Source organism: Callorhinus ursinus, unplaced genomic scaffold, assembly GCF_003265705.2.
Source record: "Callorhinus ursinus isolate GAN/ISIS: 27379988/994484 unplaced genomic scaffold, GSC_fseal_2.0 scaffold24, whole genome shotgun sequence".
NCBI lineage: Eukaryota > Metazoa > Chordata > Mammalia > Carnivora > Otariidae > Callorhinus > Callorhinus ursinus.
Window position 1 is genome coordinate 3,801,549 of NW_027397086.1, and position 16,476 is coordinate 3,818,024.

Below are 16,476 nucleotides of genomic sequence, written 5' to 3' on the forward strand. Positions count from 1 at the left end.
AAGTAAGGACATCCTGGCCCGTCCAGCCCCACGACTGATGCCGGGGCTGACGGAAGAACCGCTAAGCTGAACTGAACTGCAAATTGCTGACCCACAACTGAGAGCAAAAAAAATGGCTGTTTTAAGTGCTAAAGTAAGTTTAGGGATGTTTGTGCTGCAGCAAAGCCTCTGAAACCTGAGGTCTCTTCCCTGCCTCTCTCCTGCACAGAGAAGTCAGCTGTCACCCAAACCTCAGGAGCTCCCAGACTCCATCACGAGCCCAGCACCAGTGTCCCCATTAGACCCTCCACACTGTTTCAGGTGCTGCTAGGAGCCTACCACCCGGCAGAGGCGACATGGGTCCGGGAAGGCCTTCCAGCAAGGCAGGGGGTAACATGATGAGCACAAAGGAGGTGGCCTGAGGCTGAGCAGCTGGTGAGATGCTGGGGGTGTGTGTGTGGGGGGCCGGGGGGAGTCAGGACAGGGCAGCAAGGACTGACCTCTTGCCCATCAGGGGACCCATCAGTGGTCCAACAGACAGAAGGCTGGCACCGCCCTGCTGTGCTACTGTGGACCCATTACTCACCTCTCTCCGAACAGTAACAGCCCCTTGCTAGTGTCTGTGCTCCCCTGGGGCTGCCTGTAGCCCTCTCCCGCATCCCACAAAGCAGCCAGAGGGCCACGTGGCACACGCACTTGACACAGGCTACAGCTCTATGCAAACACTTCTGTGGCTCCCTGCTGCCCCAACAGAGCCCAGGCACCCCCCCCAGCCCAGAGTCTTCTGGTCCCCACTGGCCTCTCTGCCCCACCTGACACCGCTGCCCACAGCTCCCCATGGCTCCGGCTTTGGGGGCCTCCCTCCCCTCCTCTCGTGCCCAAGTGCCCTCTGGTCTTAGGGACCAGCCTGGAATGCCTCCCACTCCTTTCAGGTCTCAGCTCAAAGGTCACCTCCTCCAGGGAGCCTCCCAGGCACCATAGCCCCCTTCATTTGCTTTTCTGTCGGTTCGATCTGTATTCTGTTCTTTGCCCTTGGAATTCCTTGTCCTGTGCTGCCTCCCACAAGACGGCAAAGGTCCCATCAGAATTTGTCACCTCGGGCGCCTGGGTGGCTCAGTTGGTTAAGCAACTGCCTTCGGCTCAGGTCATGATCCTGGAGTCCCGGGACTGAGTCCCACATCGGGCTCCCTGCTCAGTGGGGAGTCTGCTTCTCCCTCTGACCCTCCTCCCTCTCATGCTCTCTGTCTCTCATTCTCTCTCTCGCAAATAAATAAAATCTTAAAAAAAAAAAATTTGTCACCTCAATCCCCGAGACCTAGCACAGAGCCTGGCACACGCATAGTAGGTACTCAGTAAACATTTGTTCCGCTCACGGATGTGTGAACCTTCTCTGAGGGCTCGGTCCGCTCACTTGTACACAGGGAGGTCTGTTTACCAATGACACAGCAATGCTGTGGCCGGAGGGCAAATGACAGCCCCCCCAGGTCTCCCCAAAAGGAGCCAAGAAGGGCCACAGGCCCGGAACCCGGGAGCTGGAGCAGGGGCAGGGACATACCCGTTTTGTGCAGCTCGGGCAGGAAGCGCAGGAAGATGGGGCGGGCGTACAGGGGCAGCTCCTTCTCGAGGAGCTGTGCGAAGTGCTCCAGGTCACAGTTGCCAGCAGGGCTGGCCACAGCAGCCATTCCAGCCCGGCCCTCGGTTCCTGGGGGTGGCAGCGTGGACCGTGAGGAACCGGCGGTGCCCCCCAGCGGGGCCTCCCCACACACACCTGGCACCTCCCACTGCCCCCATGGATACCTGGCACCTCGACACCATACACTGCCACGTCGGCCATGTCCAGCAGGCGGCTGAGTGTGCCCTCCACCTCGGTGGTGGACACGTTCTCCCCTTTCCAGCGGAACGTGTCTCCCGTGCGGTCTCGGAAGTACAGGTAGCCCAGCTCGTCCATCACCAGCACATCTCCTACGGGGGCACAGTATGAGGTCTGGGCTTGGGCTGGCCGGCCTCACAGGACCCCAGGATCTGCTTGACAGGGAGGGCTGGGACTGGGGCAGTATTCTCTGAAGGTGGGGGAGGGCCCCTTCATTCCTCTCCACCCTGTCCCTCCAAAGGGGCTGGTGCCCACCCACCAGTGAGGTAGGCCTGGTCCCCCTTTTGGAAGACGTCCTTGGCGATCTTCTTATTGCTGGCACCCTGGTTCAGGTAGCCGTCGAAGCGCCGCAGGGGGTCCTGCTGGATGATGCGGCCCACTAGCTGGCCTGGCTCACCTGGGGGCAGAGAAGGCAGAGCAGCTTTACTCTGATGGCCTCCTCTCACCCGTTCCCCACCCCCAAATGCGCCCTGCATCTTGATCTGACTTCTGTTCACACTGCTTCCCACGGGAACTCTATCCAGCTCTGCGGCAGGAACCCCGAGGGCAGGGAAGCTGCTTCTGGCGGGTCTGATGCACAGAGGCACTCAGGAACGTCTGGTCACGGAGCATATGGAAAGACGAATGATACGAAAGGGTGGCCAAGCTCTACGTGGACAGCCTGAGCAGAGCCAGCACTCCTTGGGCCCCTGGCTCTGTGCGTTCCTTAGCACACATGATCCCCAGGGCGACTCCAGGAGATGGTGCTGCCATCAGCCTCACTCGCAGATGAGAGGACTTGGGCACAGAGTGAAGGGGCTGAGCCAGGATCAACCTGGGGGACCTCCACACAGCGGTGAATCAATGGACTGATGGGCAGAGGGGATAAAGAATGGAAGGACAAACAGACAAAAAATAAATGACTTGTGGCCCTAAGAGCTGAGTGATGGCCACTGGTCAGAAAAGGGCTCCCCACTCACGCAGCCCAGTGCCATCTCCCTCCCGGGTCAATGTCTCCTGCTCTGACCCCACTTCCAACCCTGGGGCAGACCTGGCTGGCAGGGAAGGCAGACGCCATTGGGGCCCCGGATCAGTTCCATGGTGTCCTCGTTGACTCGTACCAGCCGGATGGGGTACACAAAGGACAAGATGCGGCTGTTGAAGCCACAGGCCCCCACCTGCAAAGGCCAAGACTTGGACCTGAGATTGGACAGTGTTGGGAGGCCTGGCGCCCACACTCCCACAACTGCCCCACCCCGACCAGACAGCGGGGGCTCCGGCGCCCACACTCCGCGCCGCCCTCCGCCCGCCCTGACCAGACAGCGGGGGCTCCGGCGCCCACACTCCGCGCCGCCCCCTGCCCGCCCTCCACTGTCCCATGGCCGACCTGGCTGTCGAAATTGCCCAAACTGCAGTTACATTCAGTGGCCCCGTAGAACTCAGCCACCTGGGGGATGTGGAAACGGCTAGAAAAGTCGGTCCAGATGGACTGGCGGAGGCCGTTGCCGAGCGCCATGCGCACCCGGTGCTGGTGTTCTGCCTCCCGGGGCGGCTGGTTCAGGAGGTAACGGCACAGCTCACCGATGTACTGCACAATCTGGGGGTGGACCTGGTGTGAGGCTGGCCCACGGCTGCTCTCACTTCACCTCCCAATCCCACGGGCCCTGGGCCTCAGCCTCCCCAATGGAATAACGGAAATGTTGCCCCCAGTGAACGATCTGGGCCTCAGCTGTGAGGCAGACGTCCCCAAATGGGGCGGGTGGGTCACGAGAGCACAGGGACGCTCATCCTCTGCCCTTCTCACTCACCGTGCAGTTGTACTTGATACAGTCGTCCCAGAACCGGGAGGCTGAGAATTTCTTCCGGATCACCACTGTCATGCCGTGGAGGAGGCACTGCCCCATTCCCACGATGTTTCCTAAAGGTGAAGGGGTGGCACGTGGAGGTCAGGGAGTTAGGAGACCCCTCCTTCCAGAATCTCCTCCCGCCCAGCCCCTCTCCTCAAAGGCCCTTCCCCAGTCCCTCTTTCCTGTCCTGTTCCTCTAACACAAACTAATCACCCCTCTCCCCTCGTCAGACACACATGGTTCCCCAGTGCCTCCCCAGTGTGGGATCGAGTGCACGCTCCTTAGACTGTCCCTGGGGCCCCTGGAGCTGGCCCCAAGCTCCTGCTCCTGTACCTGTAATGCTGCCATTCAGCCAGAGGGGGAGCAAGCTAGCTCTCCTGGCTTCAGCACCTCACGTCTGCCTGACTTGGGAGCACCTCTTCCAGGAAGCCTTCCTGACCATCACTGGGCTCTTCTCTTGAGCTGAGCTCCTGCTCCCTGCCTGTCTCCATATTCACAATGCCATTTCTTGTATTAAAGTCAGGTGAGTTCCAATTCTTCATCCTGCCCTAAATCCACACCTGCCTCTAAGCACCTTGAGGGCAGGAACTCTTAATTATTCCATCTCTGCGCTTCTCTGTGCTTCCCTTCCCAAGCCGCAAGGCTGTGCACACCTGTGGAAATGAACTGCCGGGCCAGAACTGCGGGACATGGCCACACACATTATGAGGCTGGCGTGGCCGACTTTGTTCAGAGGTCCAGTCAATGGCCACATCTGAATTTGAACCCAGATTTGACTCCAGATTTCTACCCACAAGATGGTGCCACCCCAAGAGGGGTGGGGTTCCTGAGGCCTTGGGGCACCGGAGGCTAAGAGGGTGGGCCCTGTGTTACCTGCGGAGTGGTAGAGGGGCAGGCAGTCGTAGACAATGTCGTCAGGCCGCATCCGGAATCCGTAGTACACCAGGGCGGCCATGCGGTAATACCTGGGAGGGCACAGAAAGGGCACTTCGCAGGCCCCTGGGAGGCAGGAGGAGGGGCTCCTGGGCTCTGTCCCCCCAGCACCTGCCCCTTACCTGCTGTGCACCACGATGGCGGCTTTGGGCAGCCCGGTGGTGCCCGATGTGTAGATGTAGAAGAGCTTATCTGAAGAAAACAGACAGGTAGCGGCTGTGAGAAGAGACCACCCAGGGCTAGGGAGATACTGGCTGCAGGGAGCAGAGTGTCCACAGAGCTTCTGCACCACAGACCATGTTTTTACCCTACCCTGTGGCCCAGATGGGGGACTGTCAGGTTCGTTTCTGCAGAGGCTCCGCCACCCCCCACCCCCCTGGTAGGAGGTTCTAGGAGGCCAGGAACACGTGGGATGACTGCATGTCACATGTCAATCACCTCACGCCCTCTGGATGCCTGCTGACGCCAGCTCTGGGCTGGGCATGGGCACTCCAGGCTGACCCCTCCAGAGAGCCTGCCCTCGAGTCACTTACAAAAGCACCCAGCAGACAAAATTCATACATGACAGAGATAAAATGACCATGACGCCAACAAAGACTGGTTCCTAAGCACTTCCTGTCACACCCCAGCTTTCCACTATATCTTTTTCAAACCCCAAACCACTCCATAAAATCGGTTCTGTTACCAGCCCCATCGTTATGGCTGTGGGAGCCGAGGTTCAGATAGAGGGCAGCTCAGGGGCTCAGGGTTACAAGGGAAGTGGTGGGGCTGAGGCATGAACTCAGCACCAGCTCTGAGCTTCTGGGCAGTGCAGCAAACTGGGGGCTCCACAGGGCGGGTGGAGTACAGGAGAGGCTGCAGGGTCGGAAGGCTGCCTGGAGGCGGGGACGGGGAAGTAGGGCAGCCCAGGGCAGAGAGAGGCCCCCAGGCTGACAGAGGCTGGCACCGAACAGGTGCTGGGTGAATATTTAGAGGGTCTAGCCCCTGGCCCAACCCCAGCCAAAATTCAGACCCAGCGGTTTCCTGGGCTCCACATGATCCTGCTGCTCGTGACTGGGTGGCAATGAAGGCTTGTTCAACAAGTCAAAGGATCAAATTTTGTGAGCTCCTAAGTACCTGGCACTGTGCCTGGCATCTTTACACACATCGGCTGTTTAGCCTTCAGAGTGACCCCATGGTCACGGTCCTCATCTTCCCGGATGGAAAAAGAGAGGTGACAGGACTCACTACAGGTCACACAGCAAGTCTGCAGAAGAACCCAGGCCTCTGGCCCTGGAGCCGGCGCTCTGTCCAGGGCCCATCTGAGAACCCCTCTGTGGGGTTGGAGGCCCACCTGTGAAGCCCTTCTTAGGGCGACTGGGCAGGTGCTTGGGGGCATCTTCCAGCAGGGGGTCTAGGTGCTCCGTGCCGGCAGGCACCGTGCTGGGCTCCCAGGGGCCAGAGCAGAAGAGGCTGAGCGAGGGGTCCAGGCTGGCTTGGATTTCAAAGATGGCTGCAGGGGAGACAGGGCCAATCAGCAGGGAGACAGGAAACCTCACGTCCCCAGGACCTCTGCTCATGTCAGGGCTGGCGTGTTGTCAGGGGAGACTGGCTGTGTGCAGGGAGGAAGATGGGTGAAGCACCTGGATCCTCGTTATAAGATGCTGATGGGAGCAAGAGCTCCCTAGCTGCTGGCTAACTACACAGTGGGTTCCTCACATGTGCACTCCTGCTCACACAGCCCAGGAGGTAGGCACCAACAGCAGCCCCAAATGAGAAAATGAGGCTCCAAGAATGGGAGGGCCTGCTCACGGCTAGAATGTGCTGGAGCTGGGACTCTAAGCCAGCTCTACCGCATGCCAAGGTCTGTGCCCTTATACACTATACCATGTTCGTCTGTGGGGGCCAGTTAGAAGGGAGGTGTGGAGGGTCAGAGGTCAGCAGCCTCCACCCTCTTCATGAAGTGGGAACCTTCCCTCAGGCTCCTCTGGGCACGACAGCGGTCTAAATACTCCCCTGCACTGGGCACAGGCCAGTCCTGCCCCCCTTGGCTCAACTTTTGCCTCCCTCTGGATTTGTCCAACCCTCCTTCCTCTCCCCCTCCCTGCATGTCACTGACCTTCCCTGCCATCATCCCACACCACAGCAGTCAAGCCCAGGATGAAATCCTGCTTTGGTGTGACCCTAAGTGAGCTCCTCACACCACTCTGAACGTCTGTCTCCTCATTTGTAAAGCCAAGACTCCTATCCCTACCTCACCAGGCTTTGTAAAGAGGAGAGCTGCTTTTGTAAAGCACCAAGCTCAGGACTCAGTCAGTGCTCATCATGGCAGCAAATAAAACATAAGCTCTGCAGGAGACCAGAGAATACATTCTTGTTCTCATTTTATACAGGAGGCAAATGAGGCCTAATTAGTCACCAAGAATGGTTACCATTATATCTGCAGGCTCACCTAGCATTAGCCATTTTGTTAGCGCTTCGGGCGAAGTATCTTCTTGAAAATGATAGGTGGCAGGTACTACAGTGAGGAAACTGAGTCACAGACATGTCCAGTCTCTTATTCAGTATCTCCAGCTTTACAAGTGGCAGAGCCCAGGCTGTCTGACACCATGGCTCATGGTCCTCACCTCTGAGCCATGCAGTCTCCCCCAGGCCTGGAGGGGGGCTGTGATCTGTGCAAGATCCTATGGGTCTCCTTGCCTGACACACCCCTGGGGCTCACCTGGGGCCATCTCACTGCCAAAGACGAGGACCCGGGCCTGTGAAGTGGTCAGGCAGTGGCGCAGGGCGTCCCGCCGGAGGTTGGTGTTGATGAGTGCGGCCTCCACACCCAGCTTGGCCATGCCCAGCCACAGGCCCACAAACTCGTTGCGGTTCTCCATGAAGACAGCAGCCACATCGCCTGAGGCCAGGCCCCGAGCCTGCAGGAAGTTGGCCACGCTGCTGGAGTAATCATCCAGCTGGCGGAAGGTCCAGTGGGTGTCTGTGCCCTCAAAGATCAAGGCTGTCTTGTCAGGGTGGCGCTGTACCGTAGAGGCAAACAAAATGGGCACTGTCCGCTGCTCCCGCAGGTACTGCCGGACCTTTGCCTTCACCTTCAGGAGTACCATGCCGCCGCTAGGTGGGAGCAAGCAAGGGAGCCATGACTGTTGGGGTTGGGAGTGGGGGTCCCGATACCCTGGCCCAGGTTGCTGTCCCACCGGCCTGAGGCTCCCGAGCCCAATCACTTGCCAACATTCCCCTTTCCCAGCACCCGTGTGCCAGGCACCATTAGAGGTACCAGCCCACCGATGCTGCACAATAACACCAGGCACCCGGCGATTACTCCCTCCCCAGTACAGAGGAAGAAACAAGGCTCTGCAGCACCATGACTCGCCCGGGCTTCACAAGCTGAGATGAGGACCCTGGTCCTCTCTGGCTCCAGAGTTCAACACCTATGACACTTGAAGCTCTGCTCTGAGTCTGCTGCTTGATCAAAGCCTTCCTGAACTCCAAGGCCCAAGTCAAAGTCCCAACTCATTTGGGACCTCCCACAGCTCTGTACTGTACCTCTCCAGACCCCTGCCACAATAAATAAAGGGTAAGTTTGAGATTTGTTCAATCTCCCTCCCAGTGAGCCCACCAAGGGTAAGGCTCCATCCTGTTCACCACCTTGTCCCCTGGGCCCCACTCAGTATCAGGCCCAGAGCTTCACTAAATGTAGAATTGCTTGGCAAAAACTATGGAAAGAGGGGAGCCTGGGAGGCTCAGTCATCAAGTGTCTGCCTTCGGCTCAGGTCATGATCCCAGGGTCCTGGGATGAAGCCCTGCATCGGGCTCCCTGCTCAGCAGGAAGCCTGCTTCTCCCTCTCCTACTCCCCCTGCTTATGTTCCCTCTCTTACTGTCTCTCTCTGTCAAAAAATAAATAAAATTAAAAAAAAAAAAAAACCAACCATGGAAAGAGCCCAGATGTCCATTAACAGACGAATGAATAAAGAAGACGTGGTACACACACACACACACACACACACACATGCACACACACACACACACACACACACTGGAATATTATGCAGCCATCAGAAAGTGAAATCTTGCCATTGGCAACAATGTGGATGGAACTAGAGGGTACTATGCTAAGCAAAATAAGTCAATCAGAGAAAGACAATTATCATATGATCTCACTGCTGTGTGGAATTTAAGAAACAAGGCAGAGTATCATAGGGGAAGAGGAAAAAATGAAACAAGACGAAACCAGAGAGGGAGACAAACCATAAGAGACTCTTAATCTTAGGAAACAAACTGAAGGATGCTGGAGGTGAGGGGGGTCGGGAGATGGGGTAACTGGGTGATGGACATTGGGGAGGGTACATGTTATAATGAGCACTGGGTATTACATAAGACTGATGAATGACAGACCTGTACCGCTTAAACAAATAATACGTTATGTATTAAGTAACTGAATTAAAAAAAAAAAAAAAAGAATCACTTGGCAATATCCCCCTTTCCTGCCCTGCCCCTGCCCCCTCTGACCTTTGAAAGCTTCTAGCTCCCTGACTTCTATGCCTATTCAGATGCTGTGCCCTCTGGCTGGAATCCCCTGCTCCCATCACCTGGAGATGCCTCTCAACCACAGCTTTTTCTCTTCCAGGTGGCCTTCTCTGATTCCCCAAGGTCCTGGCCTGATGCCATCTCCCTGCTCCACACTCCTACAGCTCTCTGCTACCACCCTTCCTGCAGTGGCCACTCAGTACCTCCTTTTACAACCAATTCAGATGACAGGTGCTGAGCTGCCTGTTCTGAGTGCGGATCACTGTGCTGAGCACCGGGACACCACCGTGAGCAAGACTGCCAGGGTTTCTGCCAGCATGGTATTGTTAGTTTAGGGATTTACTGTATCTCCTGCTTATCTCCCCGACCAGTCTGAGCTGGGCCCAGGACTAGGTCAGCCTTCTTCCTCTCTGGGCCCCAGAGCCAACCTGACGCCTGACATAGAGCAGGTAGCAGCAGGTGTTTCTGGTACAGGAGAGCCTTGTGGACAGTAGCTGACTTTCTTTGGGGAGCAGGTTTTCCCAGATACCTGATTCGGGGCCCTGCTCTGAACTCTGTGCCCTCTCAGACTTATGGACAGGGCCCTTCCCACAGAGTTCCTCTTCATTTTCTTACAAGCTACTGCTTAGCCTTAGGACCCTTTGCAGATGTCTTCTTGACACACCTGGTGTTCAGTGTATGTCCTGGGCCCCTAAATCTGCCCTAGGCTAAACGGCACCAACTTAGGGAGATCTCCTAGGAGAAGACTTTCACCTTGGAGATGGAGATACCAGGTACTACTGCCAGGGGAAGGGTATAAAGCAGAGGCTGCTCCTCTGGGACCCAGGGGCCCTGTGCTCGTAGAGGCCTAATCTGGAGAGATTCTGGGAATTAGGAGCCCATCGTGTTATAGGAGAATCAGGGCTGGATGGACTGGACCAGATACTCACAAGATATCACGCCTTATGGTCTTGACAAAGATTCGAACAAAGCGCCAACCTCCAGACCCCAGGTAGAGGAACAGCAGGGAGAACCCCACTTGGATCCAAGGCAGTTTCAGCACCAGCTTGGAGAACAGCAGCACCCCCACCAAGGATGCCCCGAGCAGCATTGTGGCCTGTGGGCACAGAGCAGTTAGTGGAGCCAAATGTCTATGTCCCCCTACCTCCAGGCCCAGGCAGCCACTATGATCCCAAAGGTCAACCTGTAGTGAGGATTAGTCATACTGAGTGGTACCTGAGGATGGGCTCCCTTTCCAGGGCTGTCTTGAAGGGACAGGCTAGACGTATGGGACTTGAGATGAGGAGTTCCATGGCTAAGAGGCAGGGGCTGAGTTCTAGCCCCTTAGTCCCATCTCCTCCTCCAACTCTCCCTGTGACCTTGGGTTAGTTCCCTTCCTACTTTAGGCCTTAGTCTCCCCCTCTATGTTATGGGTGTATCGGGAATTGCTCTCCGAAGCCCTTCCAGCCAAAACAGGACAGTCCACTCTCCTGACATCCAGGATCTCTAACAAAAATGGCTTGGAGAGGGGTATTAACTTAAGTGTGTCTGGCTTGATTCCTTATCCAAAGAACCTCCTTGGGTCTTTAGATGACCAGGCCAAGCCACAATACCCAAGGGGGCAGTTTCCTGGGAAGGGGCCTGGCTCTGACCCAGCCCACAAACTCGGACAGTGCCATGTATCTGCTGGCCCACAGAGGGCGACAGAGCAAACGGGTTACAGCCTGGAGGTGCCTGAGAGGTGACTGCCTAAAAGGGAAAGGTGTTGAAGGAGCTCAGGAGGGCCCTGAAGTCACCCCCTACAAACACACTCAGCAAGCCACTCAGATGAATCTTTGGGGACTGGGCTACAGAGGAAGGGGAATGGCTGACTGGACTGAGATTAGGACTCTTGGTCTCTACTCCCGGCGCTTTAGGGACTTGCTCAAGAGACAGCAGATGGGACTCAGTTTTCTTTAGGGGTTCTCCTATTCCTGGGGAGGAGCTGAAGGTCATGGCTGTAATGTAGCCTGACAGTCTCCAAGCCAGGATGAAGACATGGTCTGGACCACAGGGAGCCCTTAAAGACCATCTCCCGCCCCCCTTCACACGAAAAGCAAAAGCCGGGAGGGGGGACCAAACCAGCGCTCCCGTATCCAATGCCAAGGTCTCTAAGGTCCTCAGATCTCTGGGCTCCCAGAGCCGGCCAGGGCAGAGAACAGAACCCCGTCCCGGAAGGCTGGGGGATGGGACGAAGGGAAGAGGATGCCACAGCCCTCGGGCCCCCGTCCCAGGTCACTGCGAACCGCCCTCGCCCCTAACTAAGCAGCCAGGGCAGCAGAGCGCTCGGCAAGGAGACAGAGAAGCAGGGAGCCCCCCTCACCCCAGCCGGCCCCACGACTCAGCCAGGCACATTCCCCGCCCGGGACCCACTGGCCCGGTCTATGCTCACCCGGCGTCGGCCCCGCCGCGCGGCGCCCCGTCCAGATGCGGCCTGGCTGCGGCAGCGTAGTGGGGAACGCGGGGGGCATGAGCCGCCCCTGGGCGCGCAGAGCCGGCTCTCAGCAGAGCTCCACCGGCTCTGAGCCCGGCACGGCCCGGCCGCCCGGCCAGCCCCGCCCGCAGCCCGGCCCCGCCCGCCCGCGGCGCTCCTCCCCCGCCCGCCTCCTGCAACACAAACCGGCTGCGCCGGCCCGCAGCACCGCCTCCCGCGCCTTCCCCGCGGTCGGAGAGCCGCAGAGACCTCGGCGCCGCGCAACCCCAACGCGCCCGACGCCGCCCGGCCCAGCCCGCCCTGCGAGCGCGACGGCCCCGGGCGGCGTCCCGCGCGGTACGCTGGGAGTTGTAGTCCGCGCTTCGCAGCCCCGCCCCGCCGCGGAGAGCCCCCCCCCCCCCCCCCCCGGGGGGGAAGGAAACCCGCGGGCGGGGTCTGGGCCCAGAGCCCGCAAGCCACTGTCATTCGCACGTGGTGGGGAGCGCCCCCGCCCGCAGCGTGGGCGGAGAATTCGGAGTCTGCGCGCAGAGACGGGCAAGGCTCCACAAAGGCCAACGCCACACCTAGAAGAACGCTAAAAGGGCCGTGTAGGCAGGGAGGTGAGCTGAGGGAGGTTTGAGTAGCCGGCTCTGTGGCGCAATGGATAGCGCATTGGACTTCTAGCCGATCCTGGTGTGGTGATTCAAAGGTTGTGGGTTCGAGTCCCACCAGAGTCGAATTTTGATAGCTCCTCCCTCGCTTCCATGTGGATATTTTACGGCCTCCAGTACCTTCACATGGTTCAGAAGATCTGCAGACTTGAGGCTGGCACGTCTGCATCTGGGACAGCGATAAACGTGACGTCAGGATTAGTGCCTAGGTAACCTTTCCCATCCATGGTATCTTGTAAGCAGTCTGGCACACCTGGTGGTACAAAGGGCACGGATCTGAAGACCTGTACCTAACTGGCCTCTGATCGCTCTGGACCTTGGAACAAAGCAACTGGCTTCGAAGCCTACGACCGGATTTGTCATGCCACCTGCCAAGTCCTGGGTCATTGCCAGCTTCCCAGTCCTGTGTGGCTCTGGGCCTCTGAAAACTTGGTACCATGATAACCAAACATGTTGGGCATGCACAATTGCCACTTATCCTTGAATTTATTTTTTTTAAGATTTTGAGAGAGAGCGCGTGAGCGGGGGAGGAGCAGAGGGAGAGGGGCAAGCCCACACTCCATGCTGAGCCTGGAGTCCAACATGGGGCTTGAGCTCACAACCCTGAGATCATGACCTGAGCAGAAATCAAGAGTCTGTCGCTCAACTGACTGAGCCACCCAGGGGCCCCACCACTTATCCTTAAGTACATACCCTAATTCCTTAGTCCAGGAAGAAGTCCTTAAAGGGGAGAGGGGCAGTTTTCAGGGTCTAGTCATAGGGATTAAAAATGAAATTTTGGTCTGAGAAGTACTTGGATTTATTTCTTCCAGAGTATAGAGTGCATCCTTTTGGGGAACCTAGGTAAATTAAAGCTCCACCTCCCCCGTCGCTATTACATTCAGGAGGCAGTGTGGTGCAGTGGTGATGGGCTTCTGCATTGGCATCCAACAGATACGGAACAGCTTCTCTGCTGAAAGTTCAAAGTCTCTTCTTATATATAAAAATGAGGACAGGGCGCCTGGGTGGCTCAGTCGGTTGAGCGACTGCCTTCGGCTCAGGTCATGATCCTGGAGTCCCGGGATCGAGTCCCGCATCGGGCTCCCCACTCAGCGGGGAGTCTGCTTCTCCCTCTGACCCTCCCCCCCTCTCATGCTCTCTCTCTCTCATTCTCTCTCTCAAATAAATAAATAAAATCTTAAAAAAAAAATAAAAAAAAATAAAAATGAGGACATACTAGTAGTGCTCAAACCTCACAGAGGTTGAGTTAGTGTTTGACTTATTTTATTTATTATTGTAGTTTACAAGCTTACCACAAAGCACATGCAAAATCTAGACATGAAGATTACCTCTGATTGGGGCGCCTGGGTGGCTCAGTTGGTTAAGCGACTGCCTTCGGCTCAGGTCATGATCCTGGAGTCCCGGGATCGAGTCCCACATCAGGCTCCCTGCTCAGCAGGAAGTCTGCTTCTCCCTCTGACCCTTTCCCCTCTCATGCTCTCTCTCTATCTCATTCTCTCTCTCAAATGAATAAATAAAATCTTTAAAAAAAAAAAAAGATTACCTCTGATTATGTCCACAGGGCTTAGCTTGATAAATGTTTGCTGAATGAATGACAGGGAGAGTGAATTGGAGGCTCTGACTTGATCCAGGCCAGGATCCACAGGTATAAACATGATCATTTCCACATTATCTGCTGAGGTCATATATAATGTGGGCAAAGGAGAGTTTGGAAGATGGCACTGGTGACCAGCCCCGCTGGTCTCCACCCAGCCTGGTCACAACAGTGAAGCCAAAGCAGTACTCCACCCAGACCCTGGGCCTGGCCTGAGGGGGAGATGTGCGGGGACATAGAGGTAACAAAACAGTCTGTCTTCAAATTGCTTACAATCTAGTTGGACACACAGAGAGGAAAGTGGAGATTAGATCACTAAATAGGTTGCCCCTCACCAAGTGCTCACCATACTTCTGTCAATACCCACCACACGTTATTATGACTTGTCTTCTTTGCTTTCCAGTCAGGTACATCTGGGTTGCACCCCTAGCACCACCTGAGGCACTGGGCAAATCACCTCTCCTCATGGAGCCTTGGTGTCCTCATTTTTTAAAAAAGATTTTATTTTTAAGCAATCTCTACACCTGACATGGGGTTTGAACTCACAACCCCGAGATCAAGAGTCCCATGCTCTACAGACTTGAGCCAGCCAGGTGCCCCCTCAGTGTCCTCATTATAGAATGGGGATACAGTCATCATGGTCCCTGCCTCCTGGGGCTGGGTATGGACTCAACGAGATGATGCGCGTCAAGCTCTCAGCACGTGGCAGGCATGTCAAAGGCCCTCAGCTGCTATAACCGCTCAACTCCGAGAGGGCGGGGATGCAGCTGTCTCCATCACTGTGCGACCCCCAGCGTTTGGCCTACACTCAGAAGGTATTTGGGAAATAAGCAGAGACTAGTGGGCTTGTGCGTCAGGATACACACACAGGGGGCCGTGTGGTGGAAAATGTGACTGGAAAGGTCTTTGTGTGCCAGGCTGAGGAGTTTATCCTGGGGGCAGTGAAGAGCCACTGAGGGTTCCTAAGAAGGGCAGGAGCTGGGTGCTATCATTTGTGGGACAGGCTGAGCTTAGGCTGACCTCACAGTGGGCTTCTTTCCACTGACATGACCCCCATCTCCCCTGCATTGGAGAATTAACATCAGCATCAGCACTTAAACCTCCAGGCTTGCCCGATGAGAGACCGACATTTGGACTCACTTGGAGGCACTAAAGTTCCCCAGGGGACTGAAGTGGCTTGGCCCCTGGCACAGCATGGATGCTTATCCTGTAGATAATGGTTACATTGGGCATTAGGACCTCTGAACTATAGAAGTCCTCCCACGCTGGGTGTGTGCAAAATAAACACCTCTGGCTTCATTGTGTACATGGTGACTTCAGAGAGCTTGAAGGACCTTCCTGGAAAATGACAGTTTCTACTTCCTAAACACGGACTATGTGCTAAATCACTACACATGCATAATGGCCCTGCTGTGGGATAAGTATATACTCTCCCCATGTTACAGGTGGGGAGAAAGAGGCTCAAAGGGTCGACGGGACTACTGCAAGGGTGCAGTGCTGGTCAGGGCCAAGGCCAGGGCCAGTTCTGTATGTCCTCAGAGCCTGTGCCCCCAAACATTGCTTTGAGGCTTGCTACAAAGGCTTTTATCAGGCAGAGGGAAAGGGAGCTTTCCCTGAGCTACCAGGAGAGGACTCAAGACCTGTGTGTCCCAGAACAAGCTCCCCAAACTTGAGACCCCCGGTCTTCACCGTGAAGTGAGGTTGTTGTGGGGTTCTCTACTCCGGGCTTAGCGCCCACTCTTTCAACTAATGAAGCAGCAAGCCCCTACTGTGTGCCAAGCACTATTCCCAACAGTGAGGGGAAAGAACAAGTTTCCCTGACCTCCTGGGGCTGACAGAGAACTCATAAATAAAATGAACAAATAAGATAATTTCAGAGTGGTAAGTGCTAGAAAGAAAAGAAAGTGACATGGTGTGGTGCAGCAAGGGGGAGGGCACTTCTTCAAGTGAGTGGGCAGGACAGGCTTCTCCAAGGAGGTGCCATTTGAACACAAATGTGAATGACAAGTAGTTGACCATGTGATGACCTGGGGACAGAATGCTATTCCCAGAGATAGGAAGAAGGCCAACATAGTTTATTGAGATGAAGAATGAAGTTTCTAGGTAGAAGTTGAGAGAGACTTATGGGCTTTGGTAAGAACTAAGGAAGGGGCACCTGGGTGGCTCAGATGGTTAAGCGTCTGCCTTCGGCTCGGGTCATGGTCCCGGGGTCCTGGGATCGAGCCCCGCATCAGGCTCCCTGCTAGGCAGGGAGCCTGCTTCTCCCTCTGCCTCTGCCTCTCTCTCTCTCTGACTCTTATGAATAAATAAATAAAACATTAAAAAAAAAAAAAAGAACTAAGGAAATGGTAGCTCTTGCCAGTAGAACTTTTTTCCAATCACGAGTTGGTGGCAAAAATGCCACCTTAAGATCTGGAGACCAGGGGTGCCTGGGTGGCTCAGATGGTTAAGTGTCTGCTTTCAGCTCAGGTCATGATCCCAGGGTCCTGGGATCGAGTCCCACATCAGGCTCCCTGCTGGGCGGGGAGCCTGCTTCTCCCTCTTCCTCTGCCTCTGCCTCTCTCTCTGACTCTCATGAATAAATAAATAAAACATTAAAAAAAAAAAAAGATCTGGAGACCAGACTCCATTCCCAGCTAATCATGATGCCCAGTGCCCATCT

General features: G+C 55.9%; 1 protein-coding gene, 1 long non-coding RNA gene and 1 other non-coding gene across 16 annotated transcripts in view; 2 read left to right on the forward strand and 1 right to left on the reverse strand.

Annotated features, from left to right (window-relative positions):
* Window positions 1–1,540, forward strand: part of LOC112836554 (uncharacterized) — a 10,837-nt gene extending 9,297 nt beyond the window's left edge. For all 13 annotated transcript variants that reach the window (XR_012382185.1, XR_012382188.1, XR_012382181.1 and 10 more), the window contains 2 exons: window positions 301–414; window positions 506–1,540. This is a non-coding gene — a long non-coding RNA (uncharacterized lncRNA). The remainder of the gene's footprint in view (window positions 1–300; window positions 415–505) is intronic.
* Window positions 1–11,696, reverse strand: part of SLC27A4 (solute carrier family 27 member 4) — a 13,871-nt gene extending 2,175 nt beyond the window's left edge. Inside the window, exons 1-12 of one of the 2 annotated variants that reach the window (XM_025888392.2) lie at window positions 11,529–11,696; window positions 10,048–10,214; window positions 7,310–7,704; window positions 5,942–6,100; window positions 4,731–4,800; window positions 4,549–4,640; window positions 3,637–3,746; window positions 3,216–3,425; window positions 2,880–3,006; window positions 2,109–2,246; window positions 1,777–1,941; window positions 1,535–1,681 (exon numbers count right to left, since the gene is read on the reverse strand). In XM_025888392.2, coding sequence (XP_025744177.1) covers window positions 1,535–1,681; window positions 1,777–1,941; window positions 2,109–2,246; window positions 2,880–3,006; window positions 3,216–3,425; window positions 3,637–3,746; window positions 4,549–4,640; window positions 4,731–4,800; window positions 5,942–6,100; window positions 7,310–7,704; window positions 10,048–10,208 — 1,774 coding nt within the window. In that variant the 5' untranslated portion in view covers window positions 10,209–10,214; window positions 11,529–11,696. Of the gene's footprint in view, window positions 1–1,534; window positions 1,682–1,776; window positions 1,942–2,108; window positions 2,247–2,879; window positions 3,007–3,215; window positions 3,426–3,636; window positions 3,747–4,548; window positions 4,641–4,730; window positions 4,801–5,941; window positions 6,101–7,309; window positions 7,705–7,963; window positions 8,113–10,047; window positions 10,215–11,528 lie in introns of those variants that run through there. The other variant, XM_073905669.1, reaches the window with a different exon arrangement.
* A 499-nt stretch (window positions 11,697–12,195) lies between these two features.
* Window positions 12,196–12,286, forward strand: TRNAR-UCU (transfer RNA arginine (anticodon UCU)). The gene is given in 2 exon segments: window positions 12,196–12,232; window positions 12,251–12,286. It is a non-coding gene; the product is annotated as a tRNA-Arg (tRNA).
* Window positions 12,287–16,476: the final 4,190 nt, after the last annotated feature.